Here is a 21,357-nt window from a genome sequence, read left to right as displayed (position 1 = left end):
TTAATGCACTTAGAGAACCAAACAGTATGATCCAAATTAAAATGTCCTAAAAAAATAAAATAAATAAATAAATAAAGTCCTAACATTATCTATGTGGATCAACTGTAGCCTAAAAGACAAGAACCTGGGTTTTGGAAACACAGGTAATGTTAAAATCTTGGCTCTATCAGTTTTTAATCTTGTTACTTGAGGCAAGTAGCTTAACTTCTCTGGGTTTTAATTCTTAATCTGTAAAGTAGAGAAAAACAAAAAACTTGATAGGTTTCAGGGATAATTTTAACAAAGTGATCATTAAGAGTTCCAGAATGGAACTATTTAAATCTAGATTTAAATAAATGTTAAATTGCAATAAACAATTATCTCCAAAATAATTTTTAAACTCCAGTTTTAAATCTTTTGCCAAGTTACAAAAATGTCTTCAAGGTAAATGAATATCAAAGTGAGTGATTTACATGCTACACAAATCAGAGACTAGTCTACTGGGAATACTCTAATCAGTCACTCCGATTTTCACCTGTGATACCTGGTTGATTACATGAAAACAGTCAAACTGAGTTTAAACAATTCTCTATTCGGAAAATACTTTGGTTAGACAGCTTTTTCCTTCCATTTTTGGCTAAGATGGGAATTACCAGGTGGTGAGTAAAACTATTCTACAGATAATCCATAAATATGCCTTAAGCCATTTCTCATTAGCAGCAAAATAATACATCATATAAAAGGTTTGAAATATACAAAGATAAAATATCACCATCTGTCTGGGTGATAGAAAATAAATATATAAAAGAGATGGCATGCCTGCTATAGGGGGTGTGTGTGTGTGCACATGCACATGTGCACACTTGTGCACATACATTTGAGAAGTAGTAGGGCTTAGGGAAGACGTACCAAAAATTCCTATACTGAACACTTTTATGTCCAGGGCAAACTCTCACTGGGCTCAGTCCTACATATTTTCTCGTTCACTAATGACAACAACTGGTTTTGCTTTATAAAGGCAAGGGAATATTTTTTGTGCTTACAAATATCTTGAATGTTAACATTATAGGTATCACACAGGCCTAAGAACCAATTTCGTCTCATTCATTTTAATCTCATTGGTACTTTTAGTTAATAAACAGACAGATGCAGAAGTTGTCACTACCTGAGCAGATCATTGCTGTTGGGAAAACCTTGCAGTAAGAAGCTCAGCACATTACTAATGGCAGCAATGGTAGGCTGGGATAAAGACATATCTCGAAGAGTCAGGAGCAACTTGGGGATTAGCTGGAATTCCCTCATTAATTTGGCATTCTTTGAAGCTTCACTATAAGAGAAAGAAGACTTCATATGGTCTGTGCTTATCATCTCTTCTATAATTGAAAAATAAACTACACAGATATTAACTAATACCTGGACTCAGTGAGCAGCTCAATAAAGTGTTCAAATAAGGAAAGATGAAGTTCATACGGTGCATGGAGCCAAACCTACAATAAAAAGAAAGAAGAGTGGTTGGTATATTTAGGGCTAAGAAATACCCAAATGACTATCCAACAAACATAAATGCAGCACACAGAACTTATTTCACTTATATAACTAACTGACTATAACCACCTTATAAATTTTTATTTGGTGAAGCCCTATGAAACTGTTTGTACAGAAGACTTCTGGTTCTCTTTATAAAGGATTAATTGCTATGGAATTACCCTCCTAAACAACTGGAAAGGCAAGATCTATAGAAAGCTTATATGGAAATCAGTGACTGAATATTATTACTGAATACTAAACACAACATACGGAAAAGAATGAATACTGAATGCTATGCATTGAACACAAAGACTAAGTGACCGAAATCTCATGTGGGGTCCAAAATTGGAAATAACCACTGCAGAACTGTACATCAAACAATTCCTGGAACTTAACAAAGGTCTGAGACTAGTTTGCACTCCCACCAAAGAGTGGGTAGATTTCATAATACATGGGGAGTTAGGTAGAGGCCTTAGAAGTGAAAAACTGAGTATTCGTGCTAGACTAAAGGTAACTCTAGGGCCACCCTAACAAATCCTAATAGTGTGCATCAAAAATATAACTACAATGCCAGAGCAAAGTTCAATACTTTTATAAGGGAAAACAACAAAGTCTAGCACTTAATGATGTAAAATTCAGTATACAATAAAAAATTACCAAGTATGCAAAGAAAAAGGAAAATAGGACACATAAGTAGGAGAAAAATCAATTATTACATATAGCCCAGAAATGACAGATGTTAGATTATTAGGACTTTAAAAAAGCTATTAAAAATATGCTCCAAGGGCACCTGAGTGGCTCAGTCAGTTAAGCCTCTGACTCCTGATTTTGGCTCAGGTTGTGATCTTGTGGCTCATGGGTTCAAGTGTGTCAGACTCTGCACTGACAGTGTGGAGCCTGCTTGGGGTTCTCTTTCTCTCCCCAGCTCTTTGCCCCTCCCCCATTCCAGCTCACTCTCTCTCAGAATAAATAAACTTTAAAAATAAATAAATAAATAAATAGGCTCCACATGCTAAAGAATGTCACCAAAAATCTGAATATGGGAAGGAGAAACAGAAAAGAACCAAAGATGCAAAATGAACTTCTACAGATGAGAAGTAAAATATTTAAAATAAAAAATATTTAAAATAAAAAAAATGGATGGAACTAACAGCAGATTGGACACTGCAGAAAATAAATCAGTGAGCTTGAAGACACAACTCAAAATCGAGCATGAGAAAAAGAATGAAAAAGAAATTACTAGATAGAGCATTAGAGACTTGCAGAAAAATACCAAGTAATCTATCACATATGTAATTGGAGTCCAGAAAAGGTGGTGGGGAGGGCACAAGGAAAAATAGCTGGAAAAATAATGGCTAAAAATTTTGAATTTGATAAAAATGACAAACTCACAGATCTAAAAGTCAACAGACTCCAAGCAGAAGAAATATAAAAAAAAAAAACAATGGAGTGACTGACATCTTTAAGGTATAAAAAGAATTTTGAACAGTTTACTAGAATTCTATTCTATGCAAAAATACCTTTCAAAAAAAGAAAAAAATAAAGACTTTTTTAGACAGAGAATTTAAGGCTACTAGGCACTATGAAAAATGTTAAAGGAAGTTTTTCATTTAGAAGAATTATATAAGATGGAAATCTGGATCTATACAAAGGAAAAAAATGCCATGAATATTATATATGTAAGTAATTATGTATAAAAGAATTTTTGAATGTCTTTAAAAGATAACTATTTAAGCAAAAATAATACAGAAAGTATTGTGGAGATCCATAAACATATAGAAGTAAAATGCTGGACAAGAAGAGCACAAAGGACAGAAGGAGAGAAATGGAAGTGTATCTTTGCAAGGTTTCTACACTCTAGGTAAAGTGGTATAATATATTTTGAAGACAGACTGAATCATTATAGAGGTCTATTATAAATTCTAGAACAACCACTAAAAAAGAAAATGCCTATATTCTATCACCGGTACTTTACTTTTATCTGTCAAATGCTGTTTTAAAAATAGGATGAATTAAGTATTATAGACGATTATGGCTTGCAGTAATTAGGAATGCTATATGATGCCATAAAGTGTGCAAGGGTAATTTAAAACGAAGCCAAAACTTGTCAAACAACTAAATTTCTGATGTTTGTATTATAAGATTTTAATCAGATACTTAAAACTAAAAGTAACCCATGATTTAAACATATCAGTTACCAGATGAAAACAAGCCGGGCTTCATTAGGTAGGTCTCCTTAGTACTACCAGAGTTCTCTCTGCATACCTTTACCTCTGTGCTTTCACAAGTTTTTAATCGTCTATTTATTTGCTTTTCTCTTCTAATGGACTAAATGCCTGGAGGCAAGGACTCTATCTTTTATTTTCACATCATTAGCACCTAACACAATGCCCGGCTCAAAGATGCTCAGTAGGTATTTTCTAAAAGAATGAGAGGTTTGTGTATTATAATTTTAAATATCGGGTTGAGAAATGTATACTTTATTGTGTTGGAAGGGAAATCACTGCAAGTTTCTGAAGGAGTGATACGATTATGCCTCAGAAAGAATGAGGTCAAAAGATCTATGGACAGGCTGAGGAAAGGGGGAAAGAAGTGATAGTTATCCTAGTAGGTAAGAGGAGTTGATTAGGGCTTAGACTAGGATGTCAAAGTAGAAACAAAAGGGTCAACTACATGAAATATGGAAGTACAGTCTATAGGACTTAATTTCAGACTGTTTATAAACAGGGAAGAAGAGGGATGATTTTTCAATTTCAAGCCTCAGTGACTAGGGACATGGTGGTATTATTAATAGAAACAGAAGTTAGAAGGAAGAACTAATTTGGGGAAGGATGGTTAAGTTCAGTTTAGGTGTTGCTGGGACATAAAACGAAAATGTTGAGCAAGAGATCGGAACTAAGTGTGGAAATTAGATGTCAAGCTAGAGATTCAGATTCGAGGCTCAACTTCATAGAAGATGAGGCTATGGGATGGGGTAAGAACCTCAAAGAAAGAAAATGATAAAAACGATAAAGACAGTGGACGATTTTATGTAAAATAATGAAAATTCCAGAGCCAGAAAATTATGGGGAAAGCAGTGAGAAAGACACAGGAGCCAGGACAGTGCTGCCTGAGGGCGAGTGCTGTGAAAAGAGGGAGACCCTGCATCATTTGCTCTGGAGCTGTGGGTACTAAAGATGGAGTATGGGGCCAGGCTGCTAATACACTTCCAGATAACGTTTCAGGAAAGCAATTAGGGCACACAGCCTGTTTGTTAGGGATTTAAAATAACTGACAAGACAGAGCTTACAGTATTTATGAGGCAGAAGAGTTCCAGCCTAGACTTTACAGCTAGCACACATTAAGTACTAGGCACCACTGTGGGTGGCAGGGATATAGATGGAGACATGATCTCTCTACACACGAAGCCAACAGCTCCACAGGGGTTTTAAATAATAGTTCAATACTAAACTATTATTTAATATTAAACTATGTGTTTAATACAAAAATAAATATTTAAAAGTTAACTCTATCAACATACAGAATAAGAAATGGATTCACTGACTATATATTACCAGTTAGTATTCATGTACATACTTCGAAATCACAGAGTAGATCCTGGAAGGCAGTTGAATTTGGAATAATGGAGGTCTCGTGTCCACTATCAACAGTTCCCACCAAGGAAAACGTTAGATGGAGAATGTGGCTGTTGAGGAGGGAACGTTTCTTCTTAAGCAGCATTGCCAGCAACTAAAAGGAAGCAATACCAAATGCCCTTTGATCAGTCATCACAAACATACACACACACACACACACAAACACACGTGGGAGACCTCTATGTAAAGCAATTCCTAAGACTTCTAAGCTGACTTCTATATTTTTATTATGACAATAGAACATTAGAGAAATCTGAAATGAAGGGTAATCCTATCACTATCATTAAAATATCTTTTACCTTTTCAATTCATATATATGTAAATTGTTGCCATCATATGCATACAATTTTTTCTTTTTCCCATAACATTTTATTGAAAGGATTTTTCTTTTGCAACATAGACTTCATGATTACAATTTTAAAACGGGTGAATGTGGGGTGCTTGGATGGCTTAGTCGGTTAAGCGTCTTGACTTCGGCTCAGGTCAGATCTCACGGATTGCGAGTTCGAGCCCCATATCAAGCTGTCTGTTGTCAGCACAGAGCCTGCTTCCGATCCTCTGTTCCTTCCACCCCACTGCCCTTCCCTGCTTGCACTCTCTCAAAAATAAATAAACGTTAAAAAAAATTTTTAAAAATTTTTTTTTTTTTCAACGTTTTTATTTATTTTTGGGACAGAGAGAGACAGAGCATGAACGGGGGAGGAGCAGAGAGAGAGGGAGACACAGAATCGGAAACAGGCTCCAGGCTCCGAGCCATCAGCCCAGAGCCTGACGCGGGGCTCGAACTCACGGACCGTGAGATCGTGACCTGGCTGAAGTCGGACGCTTAACCGACTGCGCCACCCAGGCGCCCCAAAAAAAATTTTTAAAAAAGGTTGAATGATAGGTTCTGGAATGGTTTTAGAATTATTAGTCATTCTCATACTGTTGGAACATTTAGATGGTTTGTATATTTTCATGGTAAAATATGCCACAACAATCATTTTGAAAGTTCTGCAAAATAAAACACTTACCAAAATAGTGTGATTAAATCTACAGTAAACAGTAAACAGTTTATTCACTACTAATGAACTACTGGCTACAAGTTAGAAAAGGCATTTGTACTTCACCTACACTAGAGGGATTTAATCTTGCTCCAAATACTTGTTTCTCTTCTGACAAATCATTTTCTGCCTAAACCTAGTAGATTGTGAATATATGAACACTGTATATATTTTAAATCCCACATGACTATTCAGGATTAGCAATGGCACAGATATTATACAGTGGCTCTCACATCCACTAGGTAAGTAAAGGGGGGGATAAAGACGACCAGGTGTGGAAGGGAGAGACAAGGAAAACAGGGAAATCTCTGGATCTATCACCCATCTGGCAGTCTCTAGAGCAGCTGGCAATATGACCCTATTTCATTCCACTCCTATTTCCATAGAGGAAAATAACTCCAAACTAGCAAATCTATGAAATATATCAAAGCTATACTGAGATAACACAGCCTAATTCAAGAGTTTAGGAAGTGAGATTTGGTGCAATAGGTTAAAAAGCTTGAGCCAAAATAAACAATTCATCTTCTCATTTGAAATACATTAGTTTTACTAAAAAGTACTGACTTTTAAAGTTTACTTGGATGAGATCATTCTTCCAGAGTTTGAAAAAAATACGTATAATGAAAATTGAGAAGATTTTTTTTTCAATGCCGAGTAAAGTGAAGGCAAAGCTCTATGGTTACAAACCTGGTAGCCCTTGATTCTTTCCATTTCTTTGCTGGCTAGTGGGTTACTCTTGACCACACAAACCAGGGCCTTGACTGCTGCATAGAGCCCTTCCACATCAGAAGCCATGGCCACCAGGCCCAGGATGGCTGCAGCTCCACCAATGTACTGCAAAGTAGTGGCAACAGGCTTAGGGACAAATGTTCTTACTCCTGATCAAAAGATAGTGAAGAATAATTAAATTCCCCATGTAAACAAGAACTGAATAAATCATCTTAAGAAGTATTTAATTTTAAATTATACTTAAAAGTAAATAAACACCTCTATCTTAAAACAAAAATTCTAAAAACAAATCCAAGGTAGGATGTGGAAGGTAATAAATGCGAATGTCTACACTCTCAGAGATGAGGTGGGAGTAAAGGAGTGAGTAGAGAAGGGCTGGGTTTGAGAGCAAGCCCAAAGGTTCAGACTGTGTAGCTTTGGACACTATAAAGAAAAAGCACAGAGGCATTGGGAACACATTTCTGAGGTGAGTGAGAATGCTTTATTAGGTACTGCTGGGGAATAAACTTGGGGAGGGCAACAGCACTTTAACTCTGAACTGGGGAATGGGATGCGGATGTCATCCACGCAAGGACCAAGTATTCCCAAGAGAAGCCAAGCAGGGCACCTCACTGACCATCACTCAAAGCTCTCCTAGTCTGAGTAACACTGCATCAGTGACCCCAGGAGAGCATAATCATGTGGAAACACAGGCCTAGAACTAACTTCATGTCAACTAAAAAAAATTGCATCTATATTCCTAACCTTGTTTTTAAAAAAAGGCATTGTTTGAATGTTGTTTGTCTATTAATCAAGATTGAGTTTTCCAAAAATTAAACTAACATGGTTTTATATTTTTATATGCTTTGCAGCATGCATAATACTTGCATATATTATGGCACAAAATTTTGAAAACTACCTTGTAAGGTAATTAGGACCAATATTACTAGTTTACAGATAAGAAGTTGAAGTCTAAAGAACTCAAATGTCTGGTGTAATGCCACAGAGTGACAGAATAGGAGCTAGAACCTCAATCTTTGAATTCTTCACCCACTGGTCTTTCTACTATTCCATGTGCTGCTATATTTTTGCAAAGGACATAGTTCAGGCTCAGTAAATACTTGCTGTTATCAGATACAGAAAAACCACTATGTGTCTTAGCATAAAGGAAACTGCTTTATCACGCAGTGTAGTTAAAGAAAAAAACCAAAGTTAAGATATGTGCATATTGAGACAATAAAAATTGCCAATGTCTGGTAAACATGTAGGAGTCTGACTTGCGTAACGCTAACTTTCTGCTAATCTAAAGAGAACCAATATTATGTATTGATTTGTGTGTTAAATATAGAATGGCTGGTTCTGAATTTTGAATCACCTGACTGGATTATGTCTCAGGATTCTATCTAATAAAAAAAAAAAATCAACTCTTTTTAAGCAGACATCAGGTATAAGGCTCTGCAGAATGTCTACCAGCTCTAATGTTTACTATAGTTGGATTCACTGTTTACACTCCAAAGCTCTTATGTCTACCTCACTTCCAAATAATAGATACACTCATGGGTGTCACCAACACTGAAGAAAACTATGCAATTTTCCTCAATATTTCTCTAAGTCTTTACATCTGTCCCTAAATGTAAGTGTGAAATTTACCTTGAAATTACACAGAAATAGTCAGCGTCCATCAGTGCTGACAAAAGGGGGACAAAGTTAATGGGATTTTTAAAAAGATTATGATTTTTAAAGTTGACTGGAGTTTGAGATTGTTACATTAATCTCTAGATATTGCAAGAACACTACAGGTCGGCACTATAAAATATGAATTTAAACACCTCTCCTCCTGTGAGGAAAAGTGAATGCAGATTTGAAGGTAAATAAAGAAGTTTAAAACAGTAAGACAATCTGACTCACCCAGGTATCCAATCAGAGTAGCCCCAACTGTCCGTGCAGGCCCATTAAGATGTCCTGCTGAATTGTGTATCAACTTCACAGGAGTGGCATTCTCATGAGAGGAAATGCCTAACTGAAGAATAAGAAAGGGAAAAAAAAAGAAATGTAACTATAGAAGAACAGTCTGAACATTTTATTGGAAGGAAAAAAAGAAAAAAAGACCTGATTGGTACCATATCGTTTCTTTCTCTCCTTATCAGAATACTAAAAACATGGGCATTCATGTTTTTAAAATGTATGAGCTCTTCCAATGGGTAGAAACTCACAGAAAGTAAATTAAATACAATCTGCTCAGATAAAGATGGTGAGGGGGCCTTGGAAACAGTTTCAAGGGTCTTTCTGAATGAAACTGTCATAGTTTAAAAGTTCTTATCATTCACTGCCTCACAGTATTTCTGATTAGTGAACATAATATTAGCTTCACTTCATTTCCAAGTAAACGTCACATAAATTATTCAAGTGTTTACAGATAAAACATGCCTACAGAAAGGACATGTTAAGTTTTGCACGTGTACACACTCATAAATGTAATGAGCTTTCAAAGCAAACGCAATCCTAAGACTTTAATTCTACTGTTACCTGTAGAACTAAATTTACGTATAGTTCATGTTCTCTGGAAGATGGTACATGTATTTACAGACAAATGACTGTTAATACTTACTGTTCCCAAATCCTTTCCTTCCAGTCTGTTGGTCTCGTTCCCCCTGGGCTTTGCCTCCCCTAATCAGCCAAAACACCTTGCCAAGCTCACTGATGACACTCACATCACTAGACCCACTGGTCATCAGTCCTCAGTCCTAGTCTTTCTTGACCAGACACATTCGCCATGGCAAATCATGGATTTCCACCACATCAAACTCTCCTAGTTTCTCTCTTTTCTTGTTAGCTGTAGCTCCTCACTGTTTCCTGCTGGTTCTTCTTGATCTCCCCAGCTCCACAGTCCTGGATGTTCCAGGTCTCAGTCTGTCCCTTTCCACATCTATCTACACTTTGCTGAGAGCATCCAGTCTTGCGGCTTTAAATACCACCTCTGAACATCTATGGTTCAAATCTCTCCCCTGAACTTCAGATTCATATTTTCAGTGGCTTTGAGATCTCTACTAAGGTGTCTAATATGCTGCTCAATTTTCCCAAAACACAGTTCTCAATATTCCTCTCAAAACTGCTCTTCCTGAAGTTTTTTTTTTTTTAATTTTTTTTTTTTCAACGTTTTTTTATTTATTTTTGGGACAGAGAGAAACAGAGCATGAACGGGGGAGGGGCAGAGAGAGAGGGAGACACAGCATCGGAAACAGGCTCCAGGCTGCCAGCCATCAGCCCAGAGCCTGACGTGGGGCTCGAACTCCCGGACCGCGAGATCGTGACCTGGCTGAAGTCGGACGCTTAACCGACTGCGCCACCCAGGCACCCCCTGAAGTTTTCTCCAAATCAGAAAAAGTAACTCTATTTTCTTCACTGTTAGAGCAAAAAAACCGCAGAGTTATCCTTGATTCCTTCCTTTCCCTCACATCTCACACCCAATCACCAAAACTATTAACTTGATCTTCAAAACAGACCTCAAATCTATTCATTTCTCATCACAGCCACTGCTATCACCCCTGTTCACAAACCCATCATCACTCATACGAATTATTACAAAACAAAACTACTCACCTTTTTCCTACCTTTGTCTCCCTTCAATCTATTCTTAATAGAGGTCATAGTCATCCTGGCTAAAAAGTCAATCACGACATCTCATTCGTTAGGTCTGGAACCCTATAACGCTTCCCATGTCACTTAAAGCCAACACCTTTACCACTGCCTATAAACCCTAAGTGGTCTAGTGCCCATTACCTGTTTGAATTCCTCTCCTACTACCCGGTTTTCTCTCATTTGCTCTAGTCGCACCTGCCTCCGTGGCAGGCATGTACCCTCCTCAGAGCGTTTGCACTTGTACTGCTAGGACAACTCCCCCTGCCTGCCTCCCGCCCCCGATGCTGTGCCATGCCTATATTTTCATGACTTGCTGCCTCACTTCTCTCAAGTCTTCTCCAATTTCACCTTCACCATGAGGCCTCCTCTCATCATCCAATTTAACACTATAAACTGATCACTTTTTCCTTCCTTTATTTTTTTGCAGAGCACTCTTCATCTTCTAACATATCCTATGATTAGGCTATTTTCTTAGTTATTATCATTTGTCTCTCCACTACCATGTAAGAACCACAAAGGCAGGGATTTTCGCTGTATCTTCTGCTGTGACCTAAACCAAATGATACCTGGCACATAAGAATTATTTTCTTTAGTTATCTGCAGTTCAATTTAACTGCCAAAAAAAAATAAGGATTAATATAAACCATGCACTTAGAAGGAAATTCTCACTTTTCCAAATTAAGCTAATTATCTAAGCATGTTTTGGCTTAAACCCAAAGCCAAATAAAACAGATATAAACAATACATAAAAGGCATTATTTTCAGGGACTACTCAGAGTTGGGTGGTACCTGTAACAAAGCTCGAAAACACTGTTCCTGAGAAAAGCAGCCACAGTTTACTAGGAAATCATTCTGCTTACCTGCTTAGCGATGGCTTTGCTGTCCAACTTGTTGTACACTTTCCGGATTCTTGCCACCGTTAGGGAAGACACAGAGAGTGCATAGAGGCCAAATGATACTTTTTCTTCCGGTACTAATGACACAGGAGATGGGACTACACCTTCAGACTTTGCATCTTTACCTTCAAAAGAAGAATGATCCTTTTCAAAATTGTCACTATTTTTCCTGTCCTAACACAGATTTTTTATTCTTACTATTTTTAAATGGGTAGAGTTGAGAATCCATTTTTTTTTTTTTAAGTTTGTTTTGAGAGAGAGAGACAGAGAGAGCATGAGTCAGGGAGGGGCAGAGAGAGAAATGGGGAGAGAGAATACCCAAGCAGGCTCCATGCTGTCAAGCATAGAGTCTGATGTGGGGCTCGAACTCATGAACCCGAGTTGAAATCAAGAGTCAGATGCTTAACCGACTGAGCCACCCAAGTGCCCCAAAAATCTTTTAAAGTGGAACAAGGGAGCTAAATTTAAAAACTATTCCATTTAAGTTTTCAGCTATTCATTTATTTCTCTTTAGAAAATAGAGAAAATCAGCTAGTCATAGACCTTTACATTCCAAGTTTTATTCTTAAAATGTGTTTTACAAACAGCATAATGTAAGGGGAAAGAGTTTTAACTGTTATCAAATAAATCACAAAACATTTCCTCAAGGATCAAAGGAGAAAGAGAATGAACACGAGTGGAAGGCCTGTTAAGCTCTGTAGCACCAGGTATCCTCCCTGACAAGAGTGCTCAGATGGGCCTCCCTATATTCTTCTAAGCAACGTAAAAAGTTAAAACAAACAAACAAACAAACAAACAAACAAACAAACAAACAAACAATGTAGCAGAGGAGTTAAGAATACAAGTTTCAGACCTAGGTGGCTTAAGTTTGAATCTCTGCTTTTATCACTTAAAAGATGCATGACCGACACATCTCTGGGCTTTAGTTTTTTCATCTGTAAAATCAGGATTAGAAAAACAGTTCGTAAACACCAAAGTTTGGAGGAGATGAACAAACATTTATGAAGAGCGCCAGAACAACTATCTCCTTCATGTGTATTAACTTATTTGCATATACTGATGCTCAGTGTTAGCTATTACCAGATGCTATCTAAATCAAGTACGTGAGTAACAAATTACTTAGCCACAGGATTTTTATCACTTACTACACTTATCCCAACTCTTCTGAGAGCTTCGGGAGAATAAGAGGATGAGGGCATCACTTGGAAAGAGTATTACAAAGGAATCACAGCTTAGTATCGGTTCCTTTGACTCTACCTTTTGGGAGAAAGGACAAGAGTGGACTGTAGGAATAAAGGAATGAAGAAAATATTAATTAGTCTAACGTAAAAAAAAAAAATACGTGTTTGTCTTTTCTGGAAACACCTCTCCTTCTTTTAACCAGAATAGATACACTTTAAAATGCTTTATGTAGTAAGAGAAATTGCAGAAAGAAGGCTGTGGTTAGACTCTTAGAGGGTACGCACATCTTGGAGCCAATATGATAAACTAGAAAATTAGTGATGGGGCATGAAGACAAAAATCAGGAAAGAATAGCACGATCAGTGGAGGAGAGCATTTGGAACAGGAGTGAGTGGTGAACACTATCACACTGAAGAAAAGTGAAGGAGAAGGCTTTTTTAAAGATAAACCTAATGTAGAACCGTATATACGCCCTACATGTAAACCTGTACGTACAGATGTACATGCACTTATTCATGTATCTACATGGCAGGAGATAAGTTTTACACAACTTTAAAGAATAAGTTACTCACATGGCATACATACGGCCTGAAAGCTTCCAACATAATTTGGTCCCAGTTCATAAATGGTAGTAACATTTGAAGGAGGTAAAACTTCTTCCAGAAAATGTGTGGGTCCCAGGCGCCAAACCAGTGAAGCAATCTGGCGCTGGGCAGGTGGAGTGCCAACATACGCATAGACTGTGCTGACCACTGGTGGGTTTGCAGAACCCGAACCCCCAGGGGTACTGTGAACATAATGCAGCTGTAAGAAGAGTGAAAGCAACGTGTGAGATAGAACAAAAAGAACCCCACTTTCATCAGGAAAATAGCTACTTTTTGTGTATAGCTTCCAATTCCCAAGGTCATCCAACTTTATAAATGTACAAAAGAGGCTGGGTTGAGAGCTATGAGGAAGGCCAAGATTCTGGAATCTGATGTGGAAGGATTTGTTATCATCCAACTCTCAGATATAAACTATCTAACGCCAGAAAGGGCAACATCAAATACAGAGTTACTGTTACTGTCTGGGTGGTTTCCATATCAAATTAATGATGCTTGCATGAAATTTTGGGGTTGATATAAAAAGAGAGTTTCCCTACTATAGAATTCAAGTAGTCTTGAAATTATCTGGGTTACCTTCAATCTGAGTCTGTCAACTAAAATAATTCACAAAGAGTGTTTTATAATGGGTAAAGTGCTATAGAAATTATAAAAATTAACAGTCTATTATATAATTTATACACACACATTTTAATCTCAACATAAAACACATTCTCACACTAGTGAGACAAGTTGACAAAATTATCATTCAATTCATTTAATAATAAATAGATAAAGTATAAGATATAATCAAGAAATCAAGTTGTTTCTTGTGGTACAGGCAGCTTTCTATCGCTTGATAGTACGAAGGACATTTCGGTTGATCGTTTTGTTCTAACAACTGTCCTAGCTTCAGATCACATCTATCGTTCCATATATTACAGTTCCCAGTGATGTTAATAGCATGAGTGTGGAGACCAGCACGTGGCCTAAGGTTGGTTTCACAGGACTGTTGACTTCTAACAGGCATAGTGATGATGATGATGATGTAAAAAAAAAAATCAATGAAAAATCTCCTACCTCTCGATTCTAGAAGCTGAGGACATTTTTATTTTAAAAAATAATAAAAATAACAAAGAAACAAACTCCCAGAGAATCTACAAGCCCACTTCAAATGCAATCATGTGTACAAAGGAAAAAATTACTATTCCCACAGAATGCATTTTAGTGTTTATCATATTGAAACACAATGTCACAATAAGATAACATTAATGAAGGAAATGTCTTCAAGGAAGCTGTCGATTTCACTGCCTTTTAAACTTTAATTCACACAAAAGGACAAACTTTGCTTTTGTTGCTTCTTTCAAGTGATAATCGCTATAAAAACAGATACTATCCTTTAGAAGCTAATGTGTGATTTCAACAGGTTGCTAGCTGAGTTCTATCGAAAGTAACTAGCAGCATTCATCCTGATGCAAAAAAGGAACTTTTGACTCTTTATTGGTTATTTCAACTCTCTTGCCTCTCTTCTGAATATTATAGTGTATCTATATCTAAAGTAATACTTACATACTCATTCATTCAGCAAACAGTAATGGAACACCTACTACTAATTATCAAGGGACTAATCTGGGTGATCTGAGAACAAAGAAGACTAAAAACAATTCCAGCTCTGAAAGAATATAGAGTCTACTGGAACGCATAACAACAATGAAGTGACAAAACAGTGTGTTTCATAGGTTATTTAGGCATCCTTCAACTGGTTTTTCTGTTGTGAAGAATCACTTAGCAATCTGGCTCAAGCACTGACATATTCACTAACTTCTTTAGTACCCTGAACCTCTTCTTTCTATTCTTCTCAAATAAATTGATATGAATTAGCCAGCCACATGACTCTTAAACATATTGTTCAAATGGGTACTAAAGGTCAATTTAAAATTAAGACAGCAATTTAAAATATACCCCCTCGCAAACACACATACACAGAAACACACCCACCCCTAAACTACCTGGCAAAGCAGGTTGACTTACAAGCACGAGTCTGCTTACCTTCACAGTGTTAACAAGCTGTCCGTCAATATAGAGGGCTGCAGTACTGTTTTTCAGCATGCCTTTGCTCATCACCAAAACCAGATGATGCCACTGTCCCTCAACTATAAGTTCCCCACATCGGAAGCGGGCACAGCATGGGAGAATCTCATAAAAAGAGGATTCTTCACTAAAATCATCAACTAAAATAAAGAGGAAAAAAGAAATAAAAAAACTCAACACCCTCATTCTAACAATTACTCATATATAGATCTTGACTTTATGTTCAAATATAATGATGATGTAAATGAAAATACCCTATCCATTTAACAGCTTTATCTGCAGGAAGAAGTAAAACCTGAGATCTATTTTGCCTTCTTCTGCTCAAGATATAGTTATAATCAAATAAAGTTATAATAGATGATGAAATAAATAAATAAAACAGATAATAAAATAAAGTTACAGGAGACAACAAAAAGAGGCTAATTGATTATTACCTGTCATAAAAGGTCTGTTATAAAAGGTCGTTTTAAATTCTCATTTGCCATGCATTTGGTTACAACATTGGTTAGAAAATTAAAAATTTTACTCTTGCTATATGCTCTGCTCAATGATACAAGAGGCCAACTATTTGTTCTTAGTGTGCGGCTATACTGCTCTGGCCCCTGCCTGATGACACCTGAGAGTAGGGAGGTGATTTATGGAGTGGAAAGCTTTATTTGTTCATTCATTCATTCATTCATTTCAAAATTTTAATTCTGGTAAAGTGAACATACTGTGTGTATAATACAGTGATTCAACAATTCTGGACATTACATAGTGCTCCTCATGTTAAGTGTACTATTCAAACTTCTTCTCCTATTTTACTCATCCCCTACCTACCTTCCCTCAGTTAGTTAAGAGTCCGTTTCTTGATTTGTCTTATTTTCTCCTTTGTTCCTTTGTTTTGCTTCTTACATTCCACATGAGTGAAATCATATGGTATTTGTCTTTTTCTGACTCACTTATTTCACTGAGCTTAATGCCCTATAGTTTCCATCCATGTTGTTACAAATGGCAAAAACTCATCCTCTGTTATGGCTGAGTAATATTCCGTTGTATATGTATGTATGTATGTGTGTGTGTGTGTGTGTGTGTGTGTGTGTGTGTGTATATCACATCTTCTTTATCCGTTCATCTATTGACAGACACTTGGGTTGGTTCCATTATCTTGGTTATTGTAAATAATGCTGCTATAAACACAGGGGCACATATATCTTTTTGAATTAATGTTTTATTTTCCTTTTTAAAAAATTTTTATTTTAAGAGAGAGTATGTATGCAAATGGAGAAGGAGCAGAGGGAGGCAGGGAAAGAATCTCAAGCAGGCTCCACACTCAGTGCAGAGCCCGACATGGGGCTTGATCTCCCAACCATGATATCATGACCTGAGCCAAAATCAAGAATAAGACACTTGATGGACTGAGCCACCCAGGTGCCCCTAATGTTTTCGTTTTCTTTTCGTAAATATCCAGTAGTGGAATTATTGGATCATATGGTAATTCTATTTTTAAGTTTTTTGAGGAAAGGTCATACTGTTTTCCACAGTGGCTGCATGGAAAGGTATTTTTTGATCCAAGTTTCCTGCTTCACCAGACAACTCTGATTATTTCCTAACATTCTGCAATCACTTCCTGACTCCAATCTGGTTTCTCTCTGCTACCCAGTATGTTGCCTGATCTTGCCAGGAAATAATGGGTCAATATTAATTCAATCTTAATGTTAAGCTAATTAAAAATTAATTTAATTTTTAAGCATTCAAGAAGTGATGAGACAACAGTGTATATCCAGATGTTAAAAACTCACTGCTCCACCCTCCCCACCAAAAGCTTTAAAAAGAGCTAATCTGTAACCATGTAACATACAGCAGATTCACCGTTTTTCAGGATAAGTACATACAAGAAAATATACTAAAAGATAAAACTTTAAATTATACGAAGAAAGAATTACAAATAAAATACTAATTTTTAGAATCTTAAAATATCTGCATATACTGACAGGCCAAGATTACATTTTAAAATGACAATTCAGAATATACATCTATTGATGAATTAAGAAAAGCAGAATCTAATCGATAGGTGATCTGATACAGGAACAGAATTGAACAACCTAGATGAAAAGCGGGGTCAAACAGCTTTGAAAGGTCTACTGTATAGACCAAAGGATGTGAAAGAAAAGATAAAAGGCATGGGTGAAACCAAGAACTCTTCCCTTTCCCTTCCTGTTAATAGACTGAATCTTCTCCAGAATTGTAGAAGATTTTACTCACAAAAATTTTCTGAGTTTCACATTCTGGATCAGGCTTAGTCTAAGCCACATCCAGCATTCAGTGGTATGTCAGGAGATCTTGGTGAGCCAACTGGTTTCTGACAACTCTTAATTACCTAGGCTTAATGGGCTACAGCTGTTCAGAGGATGGATCCTTGTAGTAGTAACATCATCTAAAGCTAATGTATCTATTCCTGTAATTTCTAGTGATATATGGACTATAGTAGTCTTGCAAATTACATTTCATGAAAATGATATAGAGTTAGAAAACATTCTCTTAGTTTAAGGAAATATCCCTAGACCCATTCCTTAACTTTTCCATTAAATTCTATTCTCTTTCCAAATTCCCCATTATTATTCACTTTACTTATTATTTTCTCATCATTTCCCTTTCTCATATTTTCCTCTTTTTTCTTGTTCGTTTGTTCATTTGTTCATTCACTCATACTTTTACAGAATATTTTACATATTTTAGGTGGCAGGGCTGCCTAGATTACTAAGGTAATAAATTACATTGTGTACTATAATTTACCACAGTTCTAGTAGGGTAACCAAAGACAAATATAAAGAATTAAAATCTTGGAAGTCCAGATAACTGATAAAAAAATTAAGTAAGATGGGGCACCTGGGTGGCTCATTCAGTTAAGTGTCTAACTTCGGCTCAAGTCACGATCAAATGACTCTCGAGTTTGTGCCCCGCCTCGGGCTCTGTGCTGACAGCTCAGAGCCTGGAGCCAGCCCGCTTTGGATTCTGTGTCTCCCTCTCTCTCTCTGCCCCTCCCCTGCCCCTGCTCCCTCTCTCTCTCAAAAATAAACAAACATTTAAAAAATTAAAAAAAAAAATTAAGATCCATGACAGTGGGCATAAGAGGAAGGGGAGATTCAAGAAATATGAAGGAAGGGGTGCCAGGGTAGCTCAGTTGGTTGAGCATCCCACTCTTGATCTTGGCTCAGGTCATTATCTCATGGTTTGTGGGTCTGAGCCCTGTGTCAGGCTCTGCAGACAAAGTGGAGCCTTCTTGGGATTCTCTCTCTTCCTCTCTCTCTCTCTCTCTCTCTTTCTCAATATAAGTAAATAAACATTAAAAAAAATATGAAGGAAGCACATGTAGTAAGACTTAGCAGAAGGGGTGATATTGAGATTTTTAGCTGGGCTAAACTGGTAGTGGGGAGTGTCATTTAGCAAGCAGGAAAACAGAAAGAGATGCAGGTTTTATAAAGAAGAAACATTCCATATGAGTTGTATTCATATGAATGTCTAACTTGCAGTTAAAATATGAGGAGACGGACACCTGAATGGCTCAGTAGGTTAAGCATCCAACTCTTGGTATTGACTCAGGTCATGATCTCTCAGTTTCATGAGTTTGATCCCTGTGTTGGGCTCTACACTGGCAGCACAGAGCCTGCTTGTGATTCTCTCTCTCTCCCTCGCTCTCTGCTCCTCCCCACTCACATCTCTCTCTCTCTAATAAATACACTTAAAAAAAATAAAAAATGAAACAAAAAATGAGAAATCCTGGGATACAGACAAACAAACAAAAATTAATTCTGGAACTGCTGGGATTAAAAAGACCTAAATTTAACAGACATAGATTTTTTTTTTCTCTCAAGACAGCAGGATGAGTGCAAAGACTAAAGATGAAACCTTGGAGAATACTAATTTGAAGTGGATGGAAAAGAAAAGTGTTGAAGGAAAAGTATAAAAAGGAGGTCAAAAGAGTGGGTATCTGCAAGACTGAAGAGAGTTTAAATTAGGAGGAAAAACCTCAACAGGATCAAATAAAGTGTCCTTGTAAGAATTTTAAAGCAGTGACACTGTATTGATGCCTGCCTCTGTGCTAGTCATGAAGAATATTAAGAAAAAAGGCCTTACCATCTAATTAAGCTAACATTCAAATTTTTGAATACCAATATGTGAAGCAGTATGTGGTATTATTCAGTTAATTAAAAGGTAAATTTAGTAGATGATAAAAAAAAAGAGGTATACTTATATTACAAATGCTTATATTCAGAGCAAAGAACATTCAGTAAACTGAAAGTTATATTTTATGTTGTTTAAATCATTTAGAAAGATATTCATGAATGTCTTGAGTTTGAAGTTCTGTTGGATAGCAACGTAACATTATGGCATGTCGGAGAGAATTAGGATTATTAAATGGTACGTATTAAGTCTTGAAGGTAAGTGATGGATAAAGTAATTAAAATGTTATTGTGTCTAGCACAGAGTGGCACATATGGTAGGCAGGTGCTCGATGAATATTCATTAGTTAAGCAGAATTCATGGTCAATGAAAATCCTTACTAAAATATATCAAACAAGCAATCTGCTTTCCTAGTGAAAGCTGCGATTTCTTGGCAAGTAGAGATGACTCTTTATTTTAGGAACTATATCCATTGTTTTCTATCTAAGTCTCTTTGAAAAGTGCCTTAAAATTCACTGGTAAACAATATTCAACATTTCATATAACCTGTTCTATAATAGTTTAAACTGGAAAAGAATTACTAGCTGGACATTAAAGGTGAGTATTATAATGATGTTTAATATTTTTAATGTTTACAGGAAGCACAAAGAAACAGATACTGACCATAGTTTTGGAGTAGTTCCTCTTTGGTGGAGACAATCAGGGATCGGTCTTTTGCTGACAGAACGACGGCAAGGCACACGTAATGCTGCTCAGAAGAATTTGCTCGGCGCACAATAGTAAGAAGTCTGACAGGGTGGTTATTTGGAGGAGAACTAAAATGTTCAATACAAAACCAGCTAGAGTAGCTTAAGCCAGATGGAGGAGGGAAGAATCTTTCACCTAAAATAAAAAGAGAAAAATAACAACGAAAGAGTGTGTTGATTCGTACGTACATTTTAAAGAGAAGGCAATAAACTCTAAAGAAAATAGAGCCTACTAAAAAACAACGAATCTCAGGAGCAAAGTAAGTAATATTTACCGGAACCAATGCCGCTGACCACGGCCCCATCGGTAAGACCTGTTGTGACAGCATTGTTTGTGGGGGCATTATGGGGGGCCAAACTGGGCAGGAACAAGCAGCTATTAAGAAAAGACAATGTACATATTAGAGATCAACCATTTTCTTCTCTTATCACTATGCGCTTACCATAGTGAAATAAACTGTCATCATTTCAGGGTAACTTGAGCGAAGAGATCATGGAATAAATCTGGATGCCTAATAAAGTCCTTCCCTCATTTTAAATACGTACGAGTGCTGAAAGATATACTTTACAAAATCTCCAATGGCATCACTTTTATTTTAAATTAAAAAAAAATCAAAGTATAGGCCGCATATGGTAAAATGTACCAATGTACAAGCATGTTCAAGACACCTGGAACCATTTCATCACTGCAGAAAAATTCCCTTGTGCCCTTTTCCAGTGAGTCATCCTCTTCTGTTCTGATTGGTTCTGACTATTCCAAAATAATCCACCATTCAATAATAACCCATGACAGTGTTCTTAAAACACAAATTATATATAGTTTTACGTATAGTTTACATATAATTTTAGATTGGTGTATATGAATCCCACAGACAACTAGTATAGACAGAGATCTATCAATATTAGCATTTGTGTCTGTTTTGAAGCTCATGGATTTTATAAGTTCTTCTAGATTCTCCATAGATTCTTTATTGTTGCTTCTGCTACTATAGCATTTTCTGCCACTTGAAATTACTCATTTGATGTAATAGTCATTGACTATTTACGATGTTTAAGGTACTAAACTAGGTAATTTATGGAAAAGGATGATGATTAAACCCAAAGAGCTTCTAATATAATTTTAATTTGCATGTGACCTATTGTTCTAAATCAAAGGTTGATGAACA

The 21,357-nt window shown here is 36.6% G+C and overlaps 1 protein-coding gene across 1 annotated transcript in view; it reads right to left on the bottom strand.

Annotated features, from left to right (window-relative positions):
* Positions 1-21,357, bottom strand: part of WDFY3 (WD repeat and FYVE domain containing 3) — a 277,948-nt gene that overhangs the window by 86,480 nt on the left and 170,111 nt on the right. The window contains 10 exon segments of the mRNA XM_043572269.1: positions 1,145-1,306; positions 1,393-1,466; positions 5,083-5,235; positions 6,872-7,062; positions 8,801-8,912; positions 11,392-11,552; positions 13,182-13,413; positions 15,240-15,421; positions 20,109-20,327; positions 20,467-20,567. Of these exon segments, the coding sequence (XP_043428204.1) occupies positions 1,145-1,306; positions 1,393-1,466; positions 5,083-5,235; positions 6,872-7,062; positions 8,801-8,912; positions 11,392-11,552; positions 13,182-13,413; positions 15,240-15,421; positions 20,109-20,327; positions 20,467-20,567 (1,587 nt within the window).

Source organism: Prionailurus bengalensis, chromosome B1 (genome assembly GCF_016509475.1).
Source record: "Prionailurus bengalensis isolate Pbe53 chromosome B1, Fcat_Pben_1.1_paternal_pri, whole genome shotgun sequence".
In the NCBI taxonomy this organism is placed as follows: Eukaryota; Metazoa; Chordata; class Mammalia; order Carnivora; family Felidae; genus Prionailurus; species Prionailurus bengalensis.
This window is presented reverse-complemented; position numbering and strand designations above follow the sequence as displayed.